Source organism: Melanaphis sacchari, unplaced genomic scaffold, assembly GCF_002803265.2.
Source record: "Melanaphis sacchari strain LSU unplaced genomic scaffold, SCAv2.0 Contig106_pilon_pilon, whole genome shotgun sequence".
In the NCBI taxonomy this organism is placed as follows: Eukaryota; Metazoa; Arthropoda; class Insecta; order Hemiptera; family Aphididae; genus Melanaphis; species Melanaphis sacchari.
Genome location: NW_020270400.1, coordinates 519,895 through 540,213, shown reverse-complemented (window position 1 = coordinate 540,213; position 20,319 = coordinate 519,895). Strand labels below are relative to the sequence as shown.

General features: G+C 31.8%; 1 protein-coding gene across 3 annotated transcripts in view; it reads right to left on the bottom strand.

The window, feature by feature from the left end:
• Window positions 1-2,222: 2,222 nt before the first annotated feature.
• The window catches only part of LOC112603338 (ankyrin repeat and fibronectin type-III domain-containing protein 1), a 138,428-nt gene continuing 120,331 nt past the window's right edge, over window positions 2,223-20,319 (bottom strand). For all 3 annotated transcript variants that reach the window (XM_025351856.1, XM_025351857.1, XM_025351858.1), the window contains 15 exons: window positions 8,968-9,090; window positions 8,428-8,506; window positions 8,259-8,353; window positions 7,985-8,161; window positions 7,016-7,129; window positions 6,006-6,191; window positions 5,721-5,940; window positions 5,399-5,642; window positions 5,115-5,315; window positions 4,873-5,039; window positions 3,483-4,104; window positions 3,162-3,354; window positions 3,020-3,098; window positions 2,789-2,885; window positions 2,223-2,696 (listed from right to left, as the gene is read on the bottom strand). In XM_025351856.1, coding sequence (XP_025207641.1) covers window positions 2,346-2,696; window positions 2,789-2,885; window positions 3,020-3,098; window positions 3,162-3,354; window positions 3,483-4,104; window positions 4,873-5,039; window positions 5,115-5,315; window positions 5,399-5,642; window positions 5,721-5,940; window positions 6,006-6,191; window positions 7,016-7,129; window positions 7,985-8,161; window positions 8,259-8,353; window positions 8,428-8,506; window positions 8,968-9,090 — 2,948 coding nt within the window. In that variant the 3' untranslated portion in view covers window positions 2,223-2,345. The remainder of the gene's footprint in view (window positions 2,697-2,788; window positions 2,886-3,019; window positions 3,099-3,161; window positions 3,355-3,482; window positions 4,105-4,872; window positions 5,040-5,114; window positions 5,316-5,398; window positions 5,643-5,720; window positions 5,941-6,005; window positions 6,192-7,015; window positions 7,130-7,984; window positions 8,162-8,258; window positions 8,354-8,427; window positions 8,507-8,967; window positions 9,091-20,319) is intronic.

Sequence of the window (20,319 nt, the reverse complement as noted above, 5' to 3'; positions counted from 1 at the left end):
TTCAGCCAAGTAAAATACTCTATTCCTATTGTTTTATTATTATTTATAGTTATGATATTATCTTTTTTTACATTTTCCTGGCTAAAAAAAAGAAAAATTAGAAGTTAAATATTTAATTATTTCCTTTTTGTTAAATATTTCTGTAAAACTTTCTGTAATATATAAATCTAATAAATAATAATTTCCTTTTTCCATTTTTTTTTTTCATATTTCTGGTAGTCTTTGTAATAGTGTTTTTATTTTTATATTTTTTAATGCAACTTTAAAAAGTAAAATAATTGGATTTTCATTGTCTTTTTATATTTTTAAATTAATATTAAGAACCTGTTTAACACTTAAAGTTGTTGTAGAATTAAAATTCAGTAAATGAGGATTTTTAGCTTTTACATTTACACCATGCCCTACTAATTTAAAATTAGAAAAATTTGTTCTAAAAATACTTTAATAACCACAATAAGTTGATTTTTAAACTAAACATTTTTTATTAACTGGTTTCCCTTAACAATTATTAAAATCTAGTATTTTTGTAACTATAATATTATCGCAAGTTGTTTTCTTATGTTTTTTTTAAATCTTATAAACTTTGTTCTCTATTTGTATAGATTATTTTCCCATAATTAATAGCTAAATTATTTTTACTCACATTCTTTATTGAAACGCAAGCAATAATCTCTCCATGGTTAGTTTAATCTTATTTCCAACTATTCCTGCAATAGAATGCGTCTAAGTAGTTATAATATTATTTATTTGAAAAATTTGTTTTAACAAATTTAATTTTATATTATAAAGTATTTATAACATCTATTAATGTAATGTTTTGTAGAAATAAGTTAATTAATGTTATTATTTATCATAACATATTTAAAAAAAAAAAAAAGAAAAGAAAAGTTTTTAAAAATCCAGTCTTTGGAAATTTTAAAATCTTAAGATCGATTTATGCAACACACTACTTTTTGTCAATTTCCGAAATCCATGGTATTGATTTTACAGCTCAAACACTTTACAATAACTCCCAAAATCCGTAGAATTGGTTTGAGTACTCAACAAACATAAGATTGGAATCTTTATTTTATATTTTAAAAATTGTACAACTTCTAAAACCTAAGGAAAAATAATTGTATACGAAAAATATTGTAAAGAGTAGTTGATATTGGGTATAGTTATAAATACAGTTTAGTTTTTTCTTACGTGTATGATTTTTTGTGATTATTTTAGTTTATGATATTTTTGCACATTGTTTTCTTAATTTTATATTTGTGATGATGTGTGAAGCACTGAAGCATAAAGATTCCGCGCTTTAAAATAGGTGCCGAGTTAGAATCGATATTATATATTTACTTGTATTGTTTTATATTATATCTGAAATCCATAAAATAACTTGGGCAGATATTTTTTTTTTACGTTTCATGATAGTTCTAAATCGGTTAGAGCCAATCATGTCAGTGTTTGTACCGATATTTTAGACTTACTTAATAGTGTTTTACTTTATTGCTAAAATTTACATAACACATTTAAGGTTTAAAATAGCATAAAATGACAAAAGGTATTAACTATTAAGTAATATAAGAGTAGAATATAGAGTAAATAATTATAATTCTTATTGTTCATAATCCGTTTAATTTTATTTCATTGTTCCGACTAATGATTTTATTTTAGAACTTCTTATCTATAAATCAATATTCAAATTAAAAATTTAATTTTGGTTAATGTAAATTTCTCATTTTCGCTACCGACTTCTTTTTAATCAAAAATCCATTTTCCTCTACTCTCAAGTTTAAAATGTTTATTGAAAATTTGATAATTACGAATAACGACAACACAAATGATAAATGTAGTCAGTTTAGCTACTGTAAAACAAAAATATTTCATTAAAACTTTTTATCGTTAAGATAAAAATATTTATCTAGGTATTTGAAGTATTCAGAATTTTGTAACACTATGCGGTGGTATTGTTTGTAATTAGTAAATATAATATAACAAATAAAACCTTTAATTAATTACAATAATTATTTCGATCCAGTATTGGTTATTGCTTATTTGTGTTCGGTTATTATTAATGCAATTAAAAATATTTTTTTGAATGTTTTGTTTTTATTATATAATATGCACGTATAATAATTAAATAAATCAATACTTTATGATATATCATAATATAATATAGTATAATATATATATATATATATATATATTTGAAATTAAATTATTTAAAAAAAAAACACTGCTTATTTGTTTTAAGAACACTTAAAATTTCACCTGAGATGCATGGCACATTTAGAAATTATTAAATTATAATAATAATATACAATAATAATATTAATAATAATCATATTTAACGGTGGTGGTCATCAGTGATGTTTGGTGGAGGCTACCGTCAATATAGACGAGTGGAGCTCGAGTGCGGCTAGCACGTCTTGTTTGTGCCGAATGTACATGCGGCCGTCTCGCCACGGGTGAGTCAACTGTAGCGGTTTGAAGTCATCTCGCAGACACCGTTCTCGGGCCCCGGTCACGGATACTAGACAGAAGTTACCGAACTCGGTGCTTGGGTATATGGGCCCGGTCTTGCCTTTGACCACCACGGACATGTTCAGCTGCTGCAGGAACAGCTGGACCACTTCGCGGGCCGACGTCGTCGGACTGATGTGCAACTTCAGACTGGTGGGATGTGGCAAACCCGTGTCGTACGCGGCGCATACCTGTGTGACAACAACCGTGGTTATCGGAAGACCAGAAGTTACGCGTGTATCGATACCGCGGCGGTATTGCGGCAGTTACGAAAACTACTTACCTCAATGATCCCAGGAGCGGGAACGGGTACTAGCGATTCGCTCTTCATCGTTGCGTCGGAAAACCCTTCGTCGTCTACTTTATTCACGTCCTTAGCCCTACGCAATAACAAGTTATAATTCCCGTATCAACGTGATAACGAAATATCCTTAATCTCGAGTCGACTATAACGACTATAGTACTACACGCATAGTTGTTATAATATTATATATTGCATTATCGACAAACTTACGTTAAATGATTGGTCTTGGACGATAGGTCGGTTAGATCCGACGACTGTCCCTCATTGAACTCCGGTTCGTCTTTGCTGTCTGAAACACAAATCATAGATAAAATCATGCGAAAAGCAATCGCTTACAACACTATTGGCGTACCATTGCTAGTCTCTGACGAACAACTCTTTTTTTTAGCCAACCCGTACTCGCGGTCGTGGGCGGGCGGCGATAAGTATTGTTCGCTGCGACTTATCTCCGGGCACACGGATTCCAGCGTCCGCATCGAGTTCAATCCCGGCCCCGGCCAACTGCCACGGGACTTGACCAATTTCGAGTCGGGCAATTGTAACAACTGTGAAACGTATAACGCGTAAGGTTATAATAATAATAATAATAATAATAACCATCGGTGTATACCGAACGGTCGTAGAGTCATAGAGAAGTATGATATTTGGTCGGGGAGCGGGGAGGGTCGTTTACCGAGTTGCTTTTGGCGGACTTCATTTCCAATTGACTGTTGCTGGCGCTCTTCGAACAGTTGGAGTTGGACACTTGCGTCTGGAACAGTCGTTCGCGCGCAAAGTTCATCACGTCTAACAGCCACCGCAGATGTTTCCATGCGGCGTTCAAGCTCGTCTCGAGCGACTCCACGGTGTCCAGCCGTTGCTTGGCCGTTTCCAGGTCGGACGAACTCCACGCTTGTCTGATCGAGTACCTGGCGTCGTCCGAGTCTAGCTGCACGACACTGGAAAGCCGGGCGTACAGGAGCAACGTGTCCGCCCGGTACGTGCCGAAGTGTATCATCTCGAACACCTGCACACTAAGTGGAACCAGCTCGATTCGGTGAAGGTGGACGGCCGACTGGCTGCCCTCGCCGACCGCGCACGCCACCTCGGCTGGCGGCACGATCATTATGAGGCTCACGTCCCGGTCGACCTCGATCACTTCGCTGGTGTACACTCGCTGCACTGTCCGTTTGTCTTTCGGTATCTGGACCAGCGAAAACAGCCGGTTGGTGGCCATCTTGAATTGCGAAGCGAACCCGAGACACGTGTAATCGCACGGCGCACTGGCGCCCTGCTGAAGCCACAGCCATTCTTCCCTGTAACGAAACCGATTTGTTTACGATTTTCCGACCCATTGAAAATATTACTAGCCTAAAATACTATAATAGCGGGTAAAATCGTTTGCGGACAAAATGTTAATATATGTTTGTGCACAATCGTGGAGGAAACGAGCTTGAACGGAAATTTATGATACTGATGAACATAACGATGCGTTGTAAACCACATAAGCTGATAGGCCCTAATGGTTACAACAAACGCTACGTTTGTACGCAAAAGATCATATCAATAATGCTATATACTTTAAAATATGTGTAGGTAAAAAAAAATAGTTTTTAATTTTGATAAAACTTATTAACTTGATTTAATTTTTAAATGAACAAAAACTTAGTATTATAAATTTACCCGAGTATATTATATAATATTATATAAGTTATAAACTAAAAAAAAAAAAGAAAGAAATTATGGTTATAGTTTACAATTAATTTGGTATATTTGTATATAAAAAAATTCATCTACATTATGTTTATCTTAAGTCATTTTTACAAATTTAAATTTTTTACTGTATCATTAGCGCAAAGTATAACTGAGGTTAGGGGTAATACAAGTATATTCATTGCATTGTTGATTTTTATATTAATTTTGCGTTGAGTATATGAACAGTTCATTGATTTTGGAAATATTTTTCTTTATTTGCAAAAATGCCCCGAATTCTTGATTTTTTTTTAATATTTATGTTTTAAATTCTGATAGCCACTCAGGTATGTGAGATGAATCGTTTACAGTGAACATTAATTTGTACTTACGCGGTGACGTGGGGGTTATCACGTATCTTATAACAAACGGGCATGTTAGGATTTTGCAATGGCACCATGACGTGCAACATGTCTACTGAGCTTCTCATTAGTAAGTATCCGACATATAAGCCTTTCTGCAGCTTGGCGTTGCTTGTTTGGTAAAACATGATTTGGTCCTAATGTGACAAGAAGAATTGTACCTTTAGTGTTAATACGATTCAATTAAACTTAGTGAGCTTAGATTAATTTACTTGGATAGATGATATCAGCAGATCGGTAAGATTGTCAGAACGAGACGACTTCTTCAAAATCTTAGCCATCGGCGTCCATTTCAGGTTGACAACGTTTTTTGGCTGACATACGTTATTTACCGTACATATCACAGTTGTGCCGTCCGAGTCACGGATCGGTTTATAGTAAACTTTACCTAGGTCTTGTGTATTGAAAATGTCCTGAATTATTTAAAAAAATGTTATAAATACATTATTGTTAATTTGAGATCGTTTTCGATTCATATACAAGACCGACAACTTACTTGCATCTGGGTGACAGCTTGGATAAGTTTCGCCCTGAAGCTGATCGAACTATTAGTCGATTTCTCCAACTCGTCCTTAAACCATTTGAGATCCTTCCACGCGAAAGCTATTTTATAGAACCAATGGAAATCGTTGAGCATTTCTTTTGGGTACGTATCGTCAATCTCTACCACGGGTAGGTAGTCCTCGTTGGTTACTAGAACTTTGTCTTCGTGGTACAGCAGACAAGAAAGGTATACACCTCTGAAATTAAAAAATAAATAAATGTCATATAAACGTAATTCATTGAATTAAATAAAGAAAAATGTATTAAGATAATACCTCCGGAGATTCTTATGAAGTTTAGTATTGCCGCTAAATAACTGCTTAAACGTCGGCGGCTTTCTTCTTTTCATATTCGATATGCAGTCATTTCCACTGACTTCGAACAGAGACCTGTGTAGGTCTGGACGAATGGAGATCATTTTGTCAAGTATGTCATCCATCTTAACTTTCATCGCTGAGGAACATCGACGAGATTCTTGACAGACGTCCCACCAACCTAAAACCAATTAACAGTAGCAATTAGATCACAGAATTGAATAATATTAAAAGAGTTAAGCTTACTTGAAATAGTGACAGAAAACGGAGTTGGGTATTGATAGTCACTAAAATCTTTCAAATTTCCTGCACTGCATCGGAAGTAATAGGTCTTTCCATGCTCCAAATTATTAATGGTAGTTTCTCCGTCGGTTGCAGGTAAACATTTAGACCCTGTTAAATTTGTAAAGGATTCTGATGTACTCCATTCAACTGAAAATAAATACAATATTATAGAAAAAAAAGGTTATTATTTAAAGTATATAATTTATGAAAAATAAATCTAAATAAGTGGTCAAGTTTAATTTTTATGATTTAACAGCGATAGAATAGTTTATAAAAAATTAGTACCTACAATTTAATATGAACGGTTTATATTGTGAGAGATTATTATCTTTATTAAAGATAATTTTTACCATTGTTAGGTTATTATATAATAATGTAATAAAATTATAGTATAAATTTGATATGTAAATTAAAGATTTCTATACTATATATTTGAATTGTATAGTGTAGGATTTTTATAGTAAAAAAAAATTATATTAATATTTAGAACATAAAGTCTATGTATTATATGCATAAATTATATTAAATTAATGGAAAATATTTATTTTAGGATTTTATTTAGAAGACAAACGAATACCGTTAAAATAATAACTTCAATTATTTTGTGTCTAACGTAAAATAATCGACTAAGTGTATTTAAAAAGTTTGAGTTGAATTTTTATTGTTGCCCATAGTTGTCACTTGTCGTATTTATTCATTTTTTAGTACTACGAAATTCCGTACATATAAGACAAAATATATACATTTCAGAATACATTCTCAATGTTGAAAATACACAATATTCATTTTATAAATTAATACACGTATTATTATTTATTTGAATATTATACTGTATAATATATTAAATGTAGATCTATATGATCAGGTTTTGTTTTTTCATAATTTAAAACTTTATTTTAAGTATCATTTTTAATGAGAATTTCACCAAAGAGCAGACTTTATGTCTTTAATAAATATAATGTTATGTTTACCGTTAAATTTAGTACATATAGCGCTTTCTGGGTATTCAGCTTCTATACAAGATACCCTGACGTTATTGTTTCCCGTTACCTCTAGGATCATTTTCTCTGGTTTATCTGGCGGCTCTGTAAAAAATAAAGTTTAATTAATTTAACTTAATATTGTCGTATGTAACATGACGGGTGCTTTTAATATTATATACATTTATAGAGTTCTCTCGGTGCTATCACCGGAATGTATATACACAAAACAAGTATAACGGTTTCACGAACAATAGTCGATCACGGTAAACATTATTTATGTATTTTAATTTTTAATAGCGTAGGAATATTGTGCATAATAATGATAATATAATATTGCTCTCATAAAACAAATTTAATTTAATTTTATACGTTTAATACCAATATTTTCCGTAAGGCTATATTTTGAAATAGAAAAAAATAATAACAAGCATCGTGGTCGTTTCGATTTATTCCGTATGTATTCAAAACAAAATAAAAACTGAAAAATGTAATAATGTCAGCTCGAGATTACAAATAATTATTTTACATAACAATTTAAATTTTTTTATGCTCTAAATTAAAAAACTTCATACTCATTTTCCGTAGTCAGTACAACATTAACGCTATATGTATAAATATATTATGTATCTAAATATATATTTTATGGATAATACACAAAACTGTTATCCTCTTAACGTTAATTTTTATTTTTCTAAGACTGTAGAACTCGAGTACACAATTCTTTGAATCCACAAAACCTCACGTGCATAAATTTGTTTTTCTTGTTCGTATAGTGTACATTATACTGTTTTTTCTACGAATATCTGAAAGTCATTTCACAAGTATATTCTCATCGACATAGTTTTTCATTCAAAATAAACATCATCCATGTACTGTACGTGTCAAATCGATCTTTCATTCTCTCTCGAACTATTTTAAGTCAGATTTCGTCCAAAACAGTGTAAAGGTTAAACTTACTAGCGTGTTCGAAACCAATACGCATTTTTTTCAAGCCTCTTTTCCGCCTTTCCCATAATGCTAGCGATTTGGTTTGTGAATCATCTTGGCTACCGCTACGCCTGAGTCCTAACACTCGATCTTCGGCTTCTTCGAGTAAATTCGACAGGTGCGTTTCTAAGTTTTTCATGCTGGTCTCTAAATATTGACAATAAAAATAAAGTTCATTTAAAGTAACTTATTTTCTTTTAATAAATATTTTGATTTTCAATTTCTTAAATGTTTTTTTATTTACCTTCTGTAGCTCCGTGAGTCAATAGAAGTCGAACCAGATCTCGGTTGTTGCTCAGAAAAGCCACGTCGAGAGGAGTCAACCCATCGCTGTTTACACTGATTAGAAAAAAAAAACCAAAACCTCATTGATGAATTATAATATGCTATTAATGAATTTTTATAAGATTTACCTGTTTACTTGAACCTCGCATGTTGTCAATATGTTTCTCGCTTTTTCCAGTTGACCGTGTTCCACGGCGGCAAACAGACCTAAAGCAATTACATAACAAACGATTAAACAACTCCAGACCGTAATAATGTTAAACATGCGTACACATAAATGCATAATATTGTGTTAAATACAATTGTGTACTATATCTATGTGCAGTTTTCCGTCAGCTTTAACGAACCAACTATGAAGTTATATGACTTGGTAGAATGTCCTTAACGGGTTCATAAAATAATATACATATAAACTGTTGCTGAGACGTCCTAATGAACTCGAGATGTCTAGTAATGCAAATATATTTCAGTCACCTAATGGGGGTTGTATACAATTTAATTTTCTCGGAATTTTGCGAAAACAGCACTGCAATTATATGAAGTCGGGAATTTGACAAAACGCCTTACAGTTGCCAAATAAACTAAATGTCTCGGGACATCTTGCACACAAGGTTTACCACATAATTTAGGTGCTACGGGATAAGTGTAAATATAAATGTTTAGATTACCGTGCAAATGAATGTTGATGTTGTGTACTTGAGATTCTCGCGCCTTTGGGTGGTGATGTTGACGTTGTTTTGTCTGTGTTTCCGAGTTGGAGTTATTGTTTTTTAGTGACGATATTGACGTTCCTATAAACATTAATATATAATAAGTTACAGCGATACCAATAAATAAATTACGATAGTTTTATTTATGTAATGATGAGTTTCAATTTAACCATTTACATTAATTTCTATGTTAGACAAAAGGGTTTGTCTATTCCTACATGAATTTCATTAAATTAGAAAATATATATTTATATCGAGAGTAGTGATAATCTATTTATTCCAATTTATCTCAGTAAATTACAATTTTTTTATTTTTTATTTATAGCAACGATTCAAGAATATTTCAGCGATACATTTGACATTTTAAAGTGCAATTTTAAAACATTAGCAACTACTTAGTAGATCATAAATATTTTCACATAATATGGAACACTTTAATTAAACATATGTGGTTTATTTTGTATACATTTAATAACATAGAGATGCATTCATCACTTATGAACCATAAAATATAAAAAGTCATAAACTTTGAAAGGTTAATAAATCAAATAAATAAGTGTATTTTTTTTCTTAGACCTCTTATATAAACGTTATGTTGTATTTTCGCAATTAACCAGGACAATAATAAAATAATTTGGTATAATTTATCTTATTTTTCTTATTCAAATTTAAAACAGAATATATCTAATTTTTACGAAAATTGGTGGTACATAAAAGTTATTAATACAGTGTACAACGGTTATCTATAAAACGATTGTCTATCCTAAATAGCAAACATGTATACATACATTTCTTAACAATATTCAATATTAGGTAAATCTTACTAATATAATATCATCTTAATTAGAAAATAATGTATACAAATATTTTTAAAATAAATATATTTAAAAGAAGAATAGGCACTCATAAATATTACGTACTTTATGACGTGCTTTTGTGAAGTATATCTGTGAAATGTTTACATAAAAGATTTATTTATAATTAGTTTTATTTTATTTTGTATTTACAATGTGGAAGGCAACGGAAAAACATTTTTATTATTCAATTGTACCTATATAACAACAACTTCAATAGAAATATAGGGTACAGTCGACCAATCATAAGATTGTAAAAAATTAACAAGAACAAATATATTTAAGATAAATTGAAAAACTCGATAACTGTATTTTCCAATAGTATTTCAAATTGTAGAAGTTTTATTGCAAATTTTTAAAATATCGAAAGTTCATAGACAAAAGGATAGATTCAAGATTGTATAAGGAATTGGTTTATTTTAAATTAATATTCATATTCAAATTTGGTAGCAGCCTTAATTTAAAATTATAAACAGTATTGTCTTATAAGTATTCCGAAGGTATGGTTACGTGTCCTAAAACGTCAGATTAAAAACTTTTGCGTTTGCATTCATTATCAAATTCGCTAGTTAATATACACGGTATAACGGTACTGTTTCGTAAGACACGATTTTGAATTCATAATAAAACGAAAAATAACAATATTCTTTAAAAAAATTATACGCTTGAATACAATGCGAACTTAAAGTGTTTTGCTTTTGGGGAAGAATAAAACACAAATCATCAACTACACAGGCCTTGTCAAAAATGTAGTGAAAAACATAATATTTAACAGGGAGTTGGAAACACTAATATAAAATGTTTCAAAAATTAAATTCCGCGGCTTATTTTTATAAAACTAAATAAAACAGTGAACGAGAGGGAAAACAAATTAATAAAAGGTCTATACACAGAATGTAAATTACGTGTATGAGTATATGTGGGGGTGATTCACGTGTACCTACACATGTTCATTAATAACGGCGTGAACGACGCAGGGCGGTTACGATATGATATATACCTATCAATGTATAATAATATGCACGTGCGAAACAATAACTGCTTTATTCTGTTTCGCGTGCATTTCAAATCGTTACGTTATGAACGACAGCACGTTTCCATAATAAATTACATTATATAGTATTATTATTATTAATATAATTGCTCGACGCAATGGTGACGGTTTAATATGGACGCTGAACGTATATTAAAAATGAGAACATTTTTAAATCGTTTTTATTTATAGTATTGATGGATTTCCAATCCCATGTAAAAAAAAGGGTGATTTTCAGAAAAAAAATTACAGCAGTTAAACAAAAAACAAACAAAAATAAAAAAGCCAAAAGTGATTAGGACATAATTTTTAAATTGCTAAACACACAATCACAATTTATGCATAGTGTACATTATTTATTCACGATTTTTATGAAAAATAAAAATAAATAATAGGTTCTATATGGTTAATGTGATCAATCATTAAAGATTATATTATGAGCTTCAATATTATACAAGAATTAGCGATGTGATAATATTAGTCTAATGGCCATATTAAATTGACGATGTATTACTATACCTAATATTTGTTAATTCTGTGAAATATATCTAAGGCACTAAATGTTAAATTTTTAGAGTAAGATCTTCAAAATTGCTCAGAAAGCCAGAAAAATGTCTATTATTATTTTATACCAAATTGTAATCGCTTGTGTTCATTTAAAATTTATTATAGTAATGTACTGTGAAGAATGGTATGAACATAGGTATAGGCAATCAACAATTTTACATATTATGTATATAATTAATTACTCATTATACCAAATAACTTTAACATTAACATAATTATTATATACTATAATCACTATTATTTGAAACTCGAAGTATCATAAGGCGGATTAAATGTGCGTGGACGTATTATAATTGCAGATTATTGTTGAGCTCTTATTATTGCATCTGCGAGTAATGCAAAATGCTGATACCTCACACTGGGTATCATAAATAATATTATGCTATTGACGATAAATTTGTTGAAGTTAATATTAGTCAAGTATAATAACACGTTATGCGTTACCACATTGTTAAACAAAGCTTACTGTTTATAAATTATAATATACATACATAACTACCTACGCTCGTTTTAATATTTTATGAAAATTTTAAATTCAATCAAAAAAAAAAAAATATTTATGTAAATTAGCATTGTACTAAAAAATAATATATAAATTGTTCTAAAACTAAAAAAACCCACAAACAATATCTGACTTAATAAATTATTCAAAAATCTCATTACAAAATACTAATAGAATAGTCTGTAGTGAGACGTTTAGCTGCACATCGTCATTACACGCGAGTCGTGTTCGTAAACGTATTCCATGAAGATCGGGGGTCGAATATAAGAACTCACTGACTCTCCGAATCCATGACTCAGAAGGCTGAGGCGTATACATTTTAATATTAAAGGTCGCTTAAAGAAAATTTTCTATTTATAAGTCATGTAAACAGATTAGTGTACCTACATCTCATGTTTCATCGTGTGTCGATTTTTCTGAAATCAAGTCAAAAGTAAAGATAAAACTTAGATCATAACGGCGTACAAGACTTTTTTTCTCGACGGTTGTTCAACAACCTCAATGACTCGATAAAATCTAGGGCTCGAGGATCCGACCTAACCCCTACCCCACCCACTCCTCCCGTCGATTCCGCTCACCGGACAACAAACACGACCAAATCACCCTCTCACCAAACCTGACCTGACCTGACTTACGCGCGACCCCGTACACGAACCTTGGTCGGTGCCGAACCGTCTGCTCTTGGCGATCGCGCAGCAGCGCGCCGATAACCGCGACGACGACCGTTTGGCCGCGCACGTCGGCGGCAAGCGGTCGTCGCCGGCGCCGATGTAGAAGCTGGTGACGGGCACGTCGTACATCCGCATCCGGTTTGGCACCGGGTCGTCGACGTCCGAATAGGTGACGTTCGAGTAACCGACGGCCGACGACCGGCAACGCGCGGCCACCCGGCCGGCGGGCGCGTCTTTGAGTATGCCGCGGCGGCCGAACGCAGCGGGGCCGCCGATCGGACCGTGGTAGACGCGCTCGTCGAATTTCACGCGCTTGACGACAGGCGGCGGCGGCGGCGCGGCACTGCCGGCCGGCAACGGCGCCGACGTTCTCCTTGTCCTGGTCCGTGGCCACCGTCCACCCGCGGCGCCTCAGCCGCTGGCTGAACCGGGCCAGCGACGCGCGCGAAAACGACGACACCCTGGACACCGCTCCGGTTTCGCAACGGTCCGCCGGTATGAGACGCTCAAAGTCCGCCATGGTAACGGACGGACGGACGAAAGTGCGGCGGCGGCGGTTGGGTACGAACAACGCGTTACGAGTGTGTCGTGTTGACGCGGACGCGACCGTTACGCGTGCAGACGCAAACTGCGGACCCGTGGCCGGGTGCGCGAGGCCGGCGGCGAGCGGGCCCCCCCGAAAAGAGCAGATGCTCGCACGACCCTCGCCCCAACCACCCGTGCCGCGTGCCGTCGGGGATATACCGCTTCCTACCGGAGACTGGTTTCCCGTACGCGCAATATTATTCATGATGATATACGCGAGCGCGCACACACACGTCACGGCGCCGTCGCTATTATGATTATTATTACCGGCCGTACCAGACCCTCCGGTGAGGTACACACACATGTGTGTGTGTGTGTGTGTGTTATGTACCTTTTCAGTGGGTCACGGTCGACGAACCCAAGATTACGGTTTTATGTTGTACAGAGTGATTCGCCGAGCGCGCTCACAACCCCGTTTTTTCCCTATTCAACGTACCTCGTTCGAATACCGATTTTCCTCGAAATTTTCCGGTACTCGCAAAGATGATATTCCGAAGTCTCGAACAATTAAAATCAATACGTCGACAATGTAAAATGTCCGAGTATGATGAATTCTAGAACCGTTTTTAAGGACCAGTGCCCTACTTAGTGTAGTTATATGTACGTATCAATGATTTTGTAACTGCTCGTACGAATATTTTGACTTGGGCACATGAAATTTTCAAAAACATTAGCTGCCTATTTATAGGGGAAAAGATTATATTAATATTTGAAAAATAAATGTACGTCTATGTATAATCATAAAACACGCTTCATAAATAGTATAAAAAATCCAAACAATTATAAATATACTTAAAATTGGTAAAAAATCTGAATTTGAATAAATAAATAAATTTAAAAAATAGAGTTTAAAATGCTTGGTGAATCACTCTGTATGATAAAATAATAATAATAATAATGACGTGTCATACACGAATGCACTTCTTGTGTATGTCATAATATTATACACGCGCGCATAACATACAGAAGACGTATTTGCATTCCCCGCATTTCTGATAGTTTTCGTTGGTTCTTAATAATAGACAATAGTTACTACAGAAAATAATATTCATCAGCTATCATATAGAACTTAGAGACTCTGTTATTTATTACAGTATTGTACGCACATGATAGGTATGATTTTTGAAAACAGTTGCCCGTTTTTGGTTGTCTTTCAGCTCGCCGGAGACCGGAGTAAAAAGTAAATAATTAATTTTGGAAACAGTCCAGAAAATTTGTTAATTATATTGTTGGATGGGTCTCATATTTACAACTGTTTTTGAAACTTTGGTTTTTTATTTAACAATGTTTGAAATTCCGCTTTTTCGAGTTTAAAAAATAAGAAAAATATTGTTAATAACAATAGATGTACATATTATATAGATATACTCATTTACTTTTTAAACAGTGTTGGAGTTGGTTATGACCTGACATAATTACATAATTGGGCTCAATGAAGAATTCAGAATATTTTAACAAATAATTGTTATTTTTTAAATTTTCATTTTTACAATAAAATAATAGTATAATTTTTCAACTCTTATTTTTAAAATTTTAAAATTTAATATAGGCAACGTTAATTAATAACTGCATGTTAATAATATATAATATGAATTAAGATACGCTTCTCGAAACTTAGTATTTGACTGTAACGATCCTGTTGATCGTTTGATGTTTATATGTATAGGCATTATAGTACTTCCAAAAACATCTTTATATTACGATGAAAAGTAAAAAAAAATAAAAAAACATTAAACAGCTGATAATGAGAAAAGAACCATTATGTTAGTAGAATACGAAATTTGTAACACCTGTGAGTTACCTCTACGCTCATTATAACGACCCTTAAATTTCTGTAAAATGACACTAGGCGTACCACAGTCGAATGATTAGACTTTTGACACGTGCTATATTTAACTTATATAACATACAATTAACATAAACTAATTTTTACATTTTAAAAAAAAAGTTGAAAATATTATATATACTAATATTTTCTTGAATAAAAACGAAATTTAAAAAAAAATAATAATTTTCTTTAATATTCCAAATTCTTTATTCAGTTGAAATTTTTTTTTTTTATGATTCAAAATCATAAGTCATCATTCAATTTGAAATATTAATAATAAATCGCAACTAGATTACAAAAATATGCTCATTACAATTTTTATTTAATAAGTATTTAAAATTAACTATGTATAATTAAAATGTATCTTAAAGTTGAATATTTAACTGACATTATACTTTTAACGTTCAACATTTTTGCCATGGAGAATTATAGGTATAATAATATCTCTCTTTTAAAAGGAACTGAAATGACAGATATTAAAATTATTATTAACATAAGTATATTAAAATCATACCTGCTTGATACATTTCATAAAACTTAACTTCATTAAGTGAAGTTAAATTAATATTTTTAAATATTAAAAACATTTTATATTAACATTATAGTTATATAAAGATATTAGATATCAGAAAACCTAATTTCATTCAAGATAGTTCTTTGAGTTTTCCAATTTGTTGTACCATAAATAAGCACGCGTTACAAAATATATTAGAATACTAATAACTGATAATTGATAACTTAAATGAGAGTCTGTAATCACTAAATTTAACTTAAAAATTACAACGAATTGTATGTTTAAACAATTGATTATTTACAAGATTATTTTTTTATATTGTATTTCGTGACAAAAACAACAATAAGTACGAATAAAAAAACAAATTCAGAGTATTCCAAAATCAATATAGATTTAAATGAAAAAAAAAAGTCATGAAACATTATATATTTTTTATGGACAAACTATTTTTTTTTTTATTGTTTATGAAAATTGTTCATGTAACTTAAAAAAAAAACTAACAGAAAACATTTTTCGTTTACATTTAACACGTATGACACTGTAATATTGAAGGTACGCGTTGTGTAATAAAATACGCATGGGTTAAGTTTCTTTTTTTCATATACAATAAAAATAAAAACAAATGTTTTAATTAATTTTACACCATTAACTTTCCGAATGATAACTACCATTGTTAACATGTAATCCACAAGTATTGAAGCAGCAGAATATTTCTAGGATAGATTCTAGGATTCTTAAAAGTTACTAAATGTTTGTGTGTTTATACAGTATAGTTTTAATAACACAAATTTAGAAATTGTGTAAGAAAAAACTTAAAATATCTATTTTCAGGAAAAGCACTACACATAACGGATTACTTTTAATATAATATTTTAAATAATAAACGTTAATTAATTGAAAAGTACAATTCAAGTGTTCATCAAGTGACTCGATTAAATTTAATTAAAACTATAAGATTTATATGAAAATATCAACATTTAACAATAAGAAAACTGTTAATAATTATAATTATCACTATAGAATAAAAATAATATAATAATGATTTAAGTAATTTCATTTAAATGATTGAGCCGAGTAAAACGTTATCAAATAGCAATACTGAAAACATTTGCCAGTTTTAATCAAGCTGTTTTTGTTATTCTGTTAACATCACATTAAATAAGAAAAAATAAATCCTAAATACGGAAACATAATCCTCGGGATAACCATAGCAATCGTTGATTAAACAGACTGGAAATTGTATTTCACTTTTTTATTCCTGTAGAAAATTCGTTTAAATCCATTCGAACGAGTCTTACACGCCAATACTTCGTGACTTGTCATGCACGTAAAACGACTTCGGATGTAAAACAAGAATAAATACAAACCATAAATATATACTTGAAAATGTATATATTTTTTTGTCTATATAATTTTATTCATTTACTTATATATAATATACGTTGACGAACAAATGACAATGTGAATATTTACGTCATATAATATAATATTATTAAAATATATATTCCTCTTCATGCTACAGTCGTGAATACAGGCCACTTATAAATTATTTTAATATATGATAAGACAGAACTGTTTAACTAACAACCAAATTAGAAGATACGAATAAAACACATGAAACGTAATGACATGACAGAGGTACGCCGTAGACCGTGTCAATTGACACTACTTCAAAATAACGAATTCGTGGCCTGGTACCTCCTAATGGGTTTTAAATTATAAGGAGATCACGTGACCAATTTTATTTCAAGCCGATGAGGATGATTGTTTGGAATTCAATTTCATAAACATGTTTAGGACTAATGAGGATTGTGAGAGATTTTTGTGGATGTTTTTTATAATAAAATAGATTGTAATATGATATACGTAATTTATGTAATTTTTGAATTTCTGAAACAGTGCGCGTGATTATTATTATTATTGGCCATTGATTATTCGCGAATAAGTGAAAACTTATTGATTGGATGGATGTGGTTTGGTTTTCCAAAGCTGAACCCCAAAGTTAAGCAACTGCAGGTTAATGTGAGACGAATTATTCATCGGAGAGGAATTATTGTATCTTGCCTAAATTACTATGAGGTTTAAGTGTTTTTTTTTATAATAGTTTCGGTACAATTCATAGTCTGCACATGAATTGCGTCCCGATATATAAAAATCGATAAGAAGGTACATGAATTGCATCCGGCTTTATCTAAATGACTACATGAATTGCGTCCGACTTTATCTAAATTACTACACGAGTTGCGTCCGACTTTATCCATACGACTATTTTATAATTATATTTTTTTCCCAGTTCTATTTCAAATGGTAACTTTTAAGCAGATTATACTTTTAGTTTGTATACAGGAAGGAAAATTATGTTTTTACGTCTTATAATTTTTTATACTACTTTAATTTACATAGGTACCTACTTGTAATTACAAAAAAACCATGTTTTTAACCTACCGATAGTTATAATGTGCTTTAGACAATCTTAAGTCTGTAGGAAAATTATGTTTTTACAATTTTACGTTGGGACGCAACTCGTGTACTCGATAAATATTACTGGGACGCAATTCGTGTACTCGATAAATATTGTGGGGACGCAATTCGTGCGGACACATAGACCACAGGTAAAGATAGATAACCTATACGAAATATCAATAATCATATTATTATTACTCTAATAGTCTAATGACGTTCGGAACATAGTAATATTATACAAAAACTATGGTCGGGTTGCACTAGTGGGACAGTTTTCGAGCGTTTAGATAATTCAGTCTGACCACGCGATACCGATTTTTTTTTTTGGTGTAAAATCGCTATACGTTTATTGACTCGAGCACGCGCGCAACTGGCGATATTAATTCTTTTTAATAATATCTGTCGGTCGTTGTCGGGCAAACACCATCCAAACGACGTGCTATTACAGCGAATTCAGCTTAGTTGTTTATTTCAACGTCATATATATATTGTAATACAATCATACGTATAGGTGTATCCTAGTAGGTAACGAGGTTTTGAACTATTTATTTTTTTTCACCGTGAAAACGTTGAAATCCTAATTGCACTCGCGCAACGTGCCGTGTACAATTCACACCACAATCAATTAAAAACATTGAAAAACTATAATGAGTTCTGTTCGAATGTCTACAATACGTATAGATTATAGGTGTACCTACATATAGACGAATTATATACTCCGGACACGCTGCGGTGATTTCAACCCGAAACGACAGCAATTAAATTGAAAACCAATAGCGGCAACGACGTAAGTTTAATGCGGATAAACTGTAAAATTGTTGTATGAAAATATAACAAAATTTATCGACGCGAGTCTCCGGCTCCGAACACAATGCGCCGCAGAATATTATTGTTATAATAATATTGTTATTGTCGAGAAGTTTAATAGAGTTTTACTTCCTCCCGTGAATAATGTGTGTCATTATTTTTAGTAGGACCCGAGGAACGAACGCGCTGCAAGTTAAATCACTCCGCTGTAGAGGAATCTTATATATAATAATATAGTATAAAATTTGATGGAACTTTAGTAATTGAGCACGATCCGTTGAGTGTCTTAAAGGAACAACGCGGGGCTGAATTTATTGCGAGGCAATAGACACTAGCTTTCAGAATCCGTGTTTTCAGGTAGATTTGTACGAGCAGGTTGTTATTTATTTATGCCTTTACGTATATTGTATTACGATATTATTATGTTGGGTTTGATAAATAATGTATTTGAAAAATAAATATTTCGGCATCAGCTGAACAATACTCGTTGGCCCGTTGTATACTACACATAACTACTTATAAATTACTAAGTAAAAATTCTGATGCGTTCGACAATATAATCGATTTATTCACGTATATATTAATAAAAATCAATGTTTGTGTATGCGATTCGCAGTTAAGTTCACCGCATTCACGGTTTTGAAATGTGGTTCATATTACATATTGTAATATCATATTATTATTCTGGGCCTATAAAAACGTGTGCCTTGCTTCGAAGTCAAATTTTTGAATTTTACATATTATTTACAATGAATAATGAATGTATTGGAAACATGTGCAGTGTGCAGTATACATTTAACGGAGTATAATACAATAGGTAAATCCACTGGCATTATTTAATTTGTCACAAGTAATGCCGTACAGGATCAGATAGTTAATAAATAAATGTACTGTATAAAATCAAAAGCTTTAAAACGAATGACCTTTATAAAAAATTACAGTTTTCGACCGATTTTCATAAAATGTTCGTCAGTAGATTCGGCAAGATTCTTATAGCATCATAGGCTATATTTTATTACTTAAATTTTATTTTTCAACACACAAATGTAATTGGCTCACAAAAATCTATCATTTTTTTATTTTTATATTGTTGCCATTGGTTACAGAAAATAAAATAGTTATCACGACCGGATATAATTTTAGACCTGTATTTTGTAGTTGGTAAGACTAATCCAAAGGACTGTGTTATAAATCTGTGCAGTTTACATTTAACCGAGTTTAAGAAGGGTCAAGTGATATCCGGGCATTTAGTTTGTCACTGACACGCTGTGCATAAATTAGCTATTGCCTAGTAGTTAGTATACTATATAATATATACTATTTATATTTATAAATAGCAATAATATTTGTAATTACTTATTTTTTTTTTTTTTAATGAAAAAAAGTTCAAATAAGAGATAATTAATTTTAGCGAGTGGTTACAAGACATCCATTCGTCGTGCACTACATTATAATAATTTATGTCTTGTGCATCCGTGTTCAATAT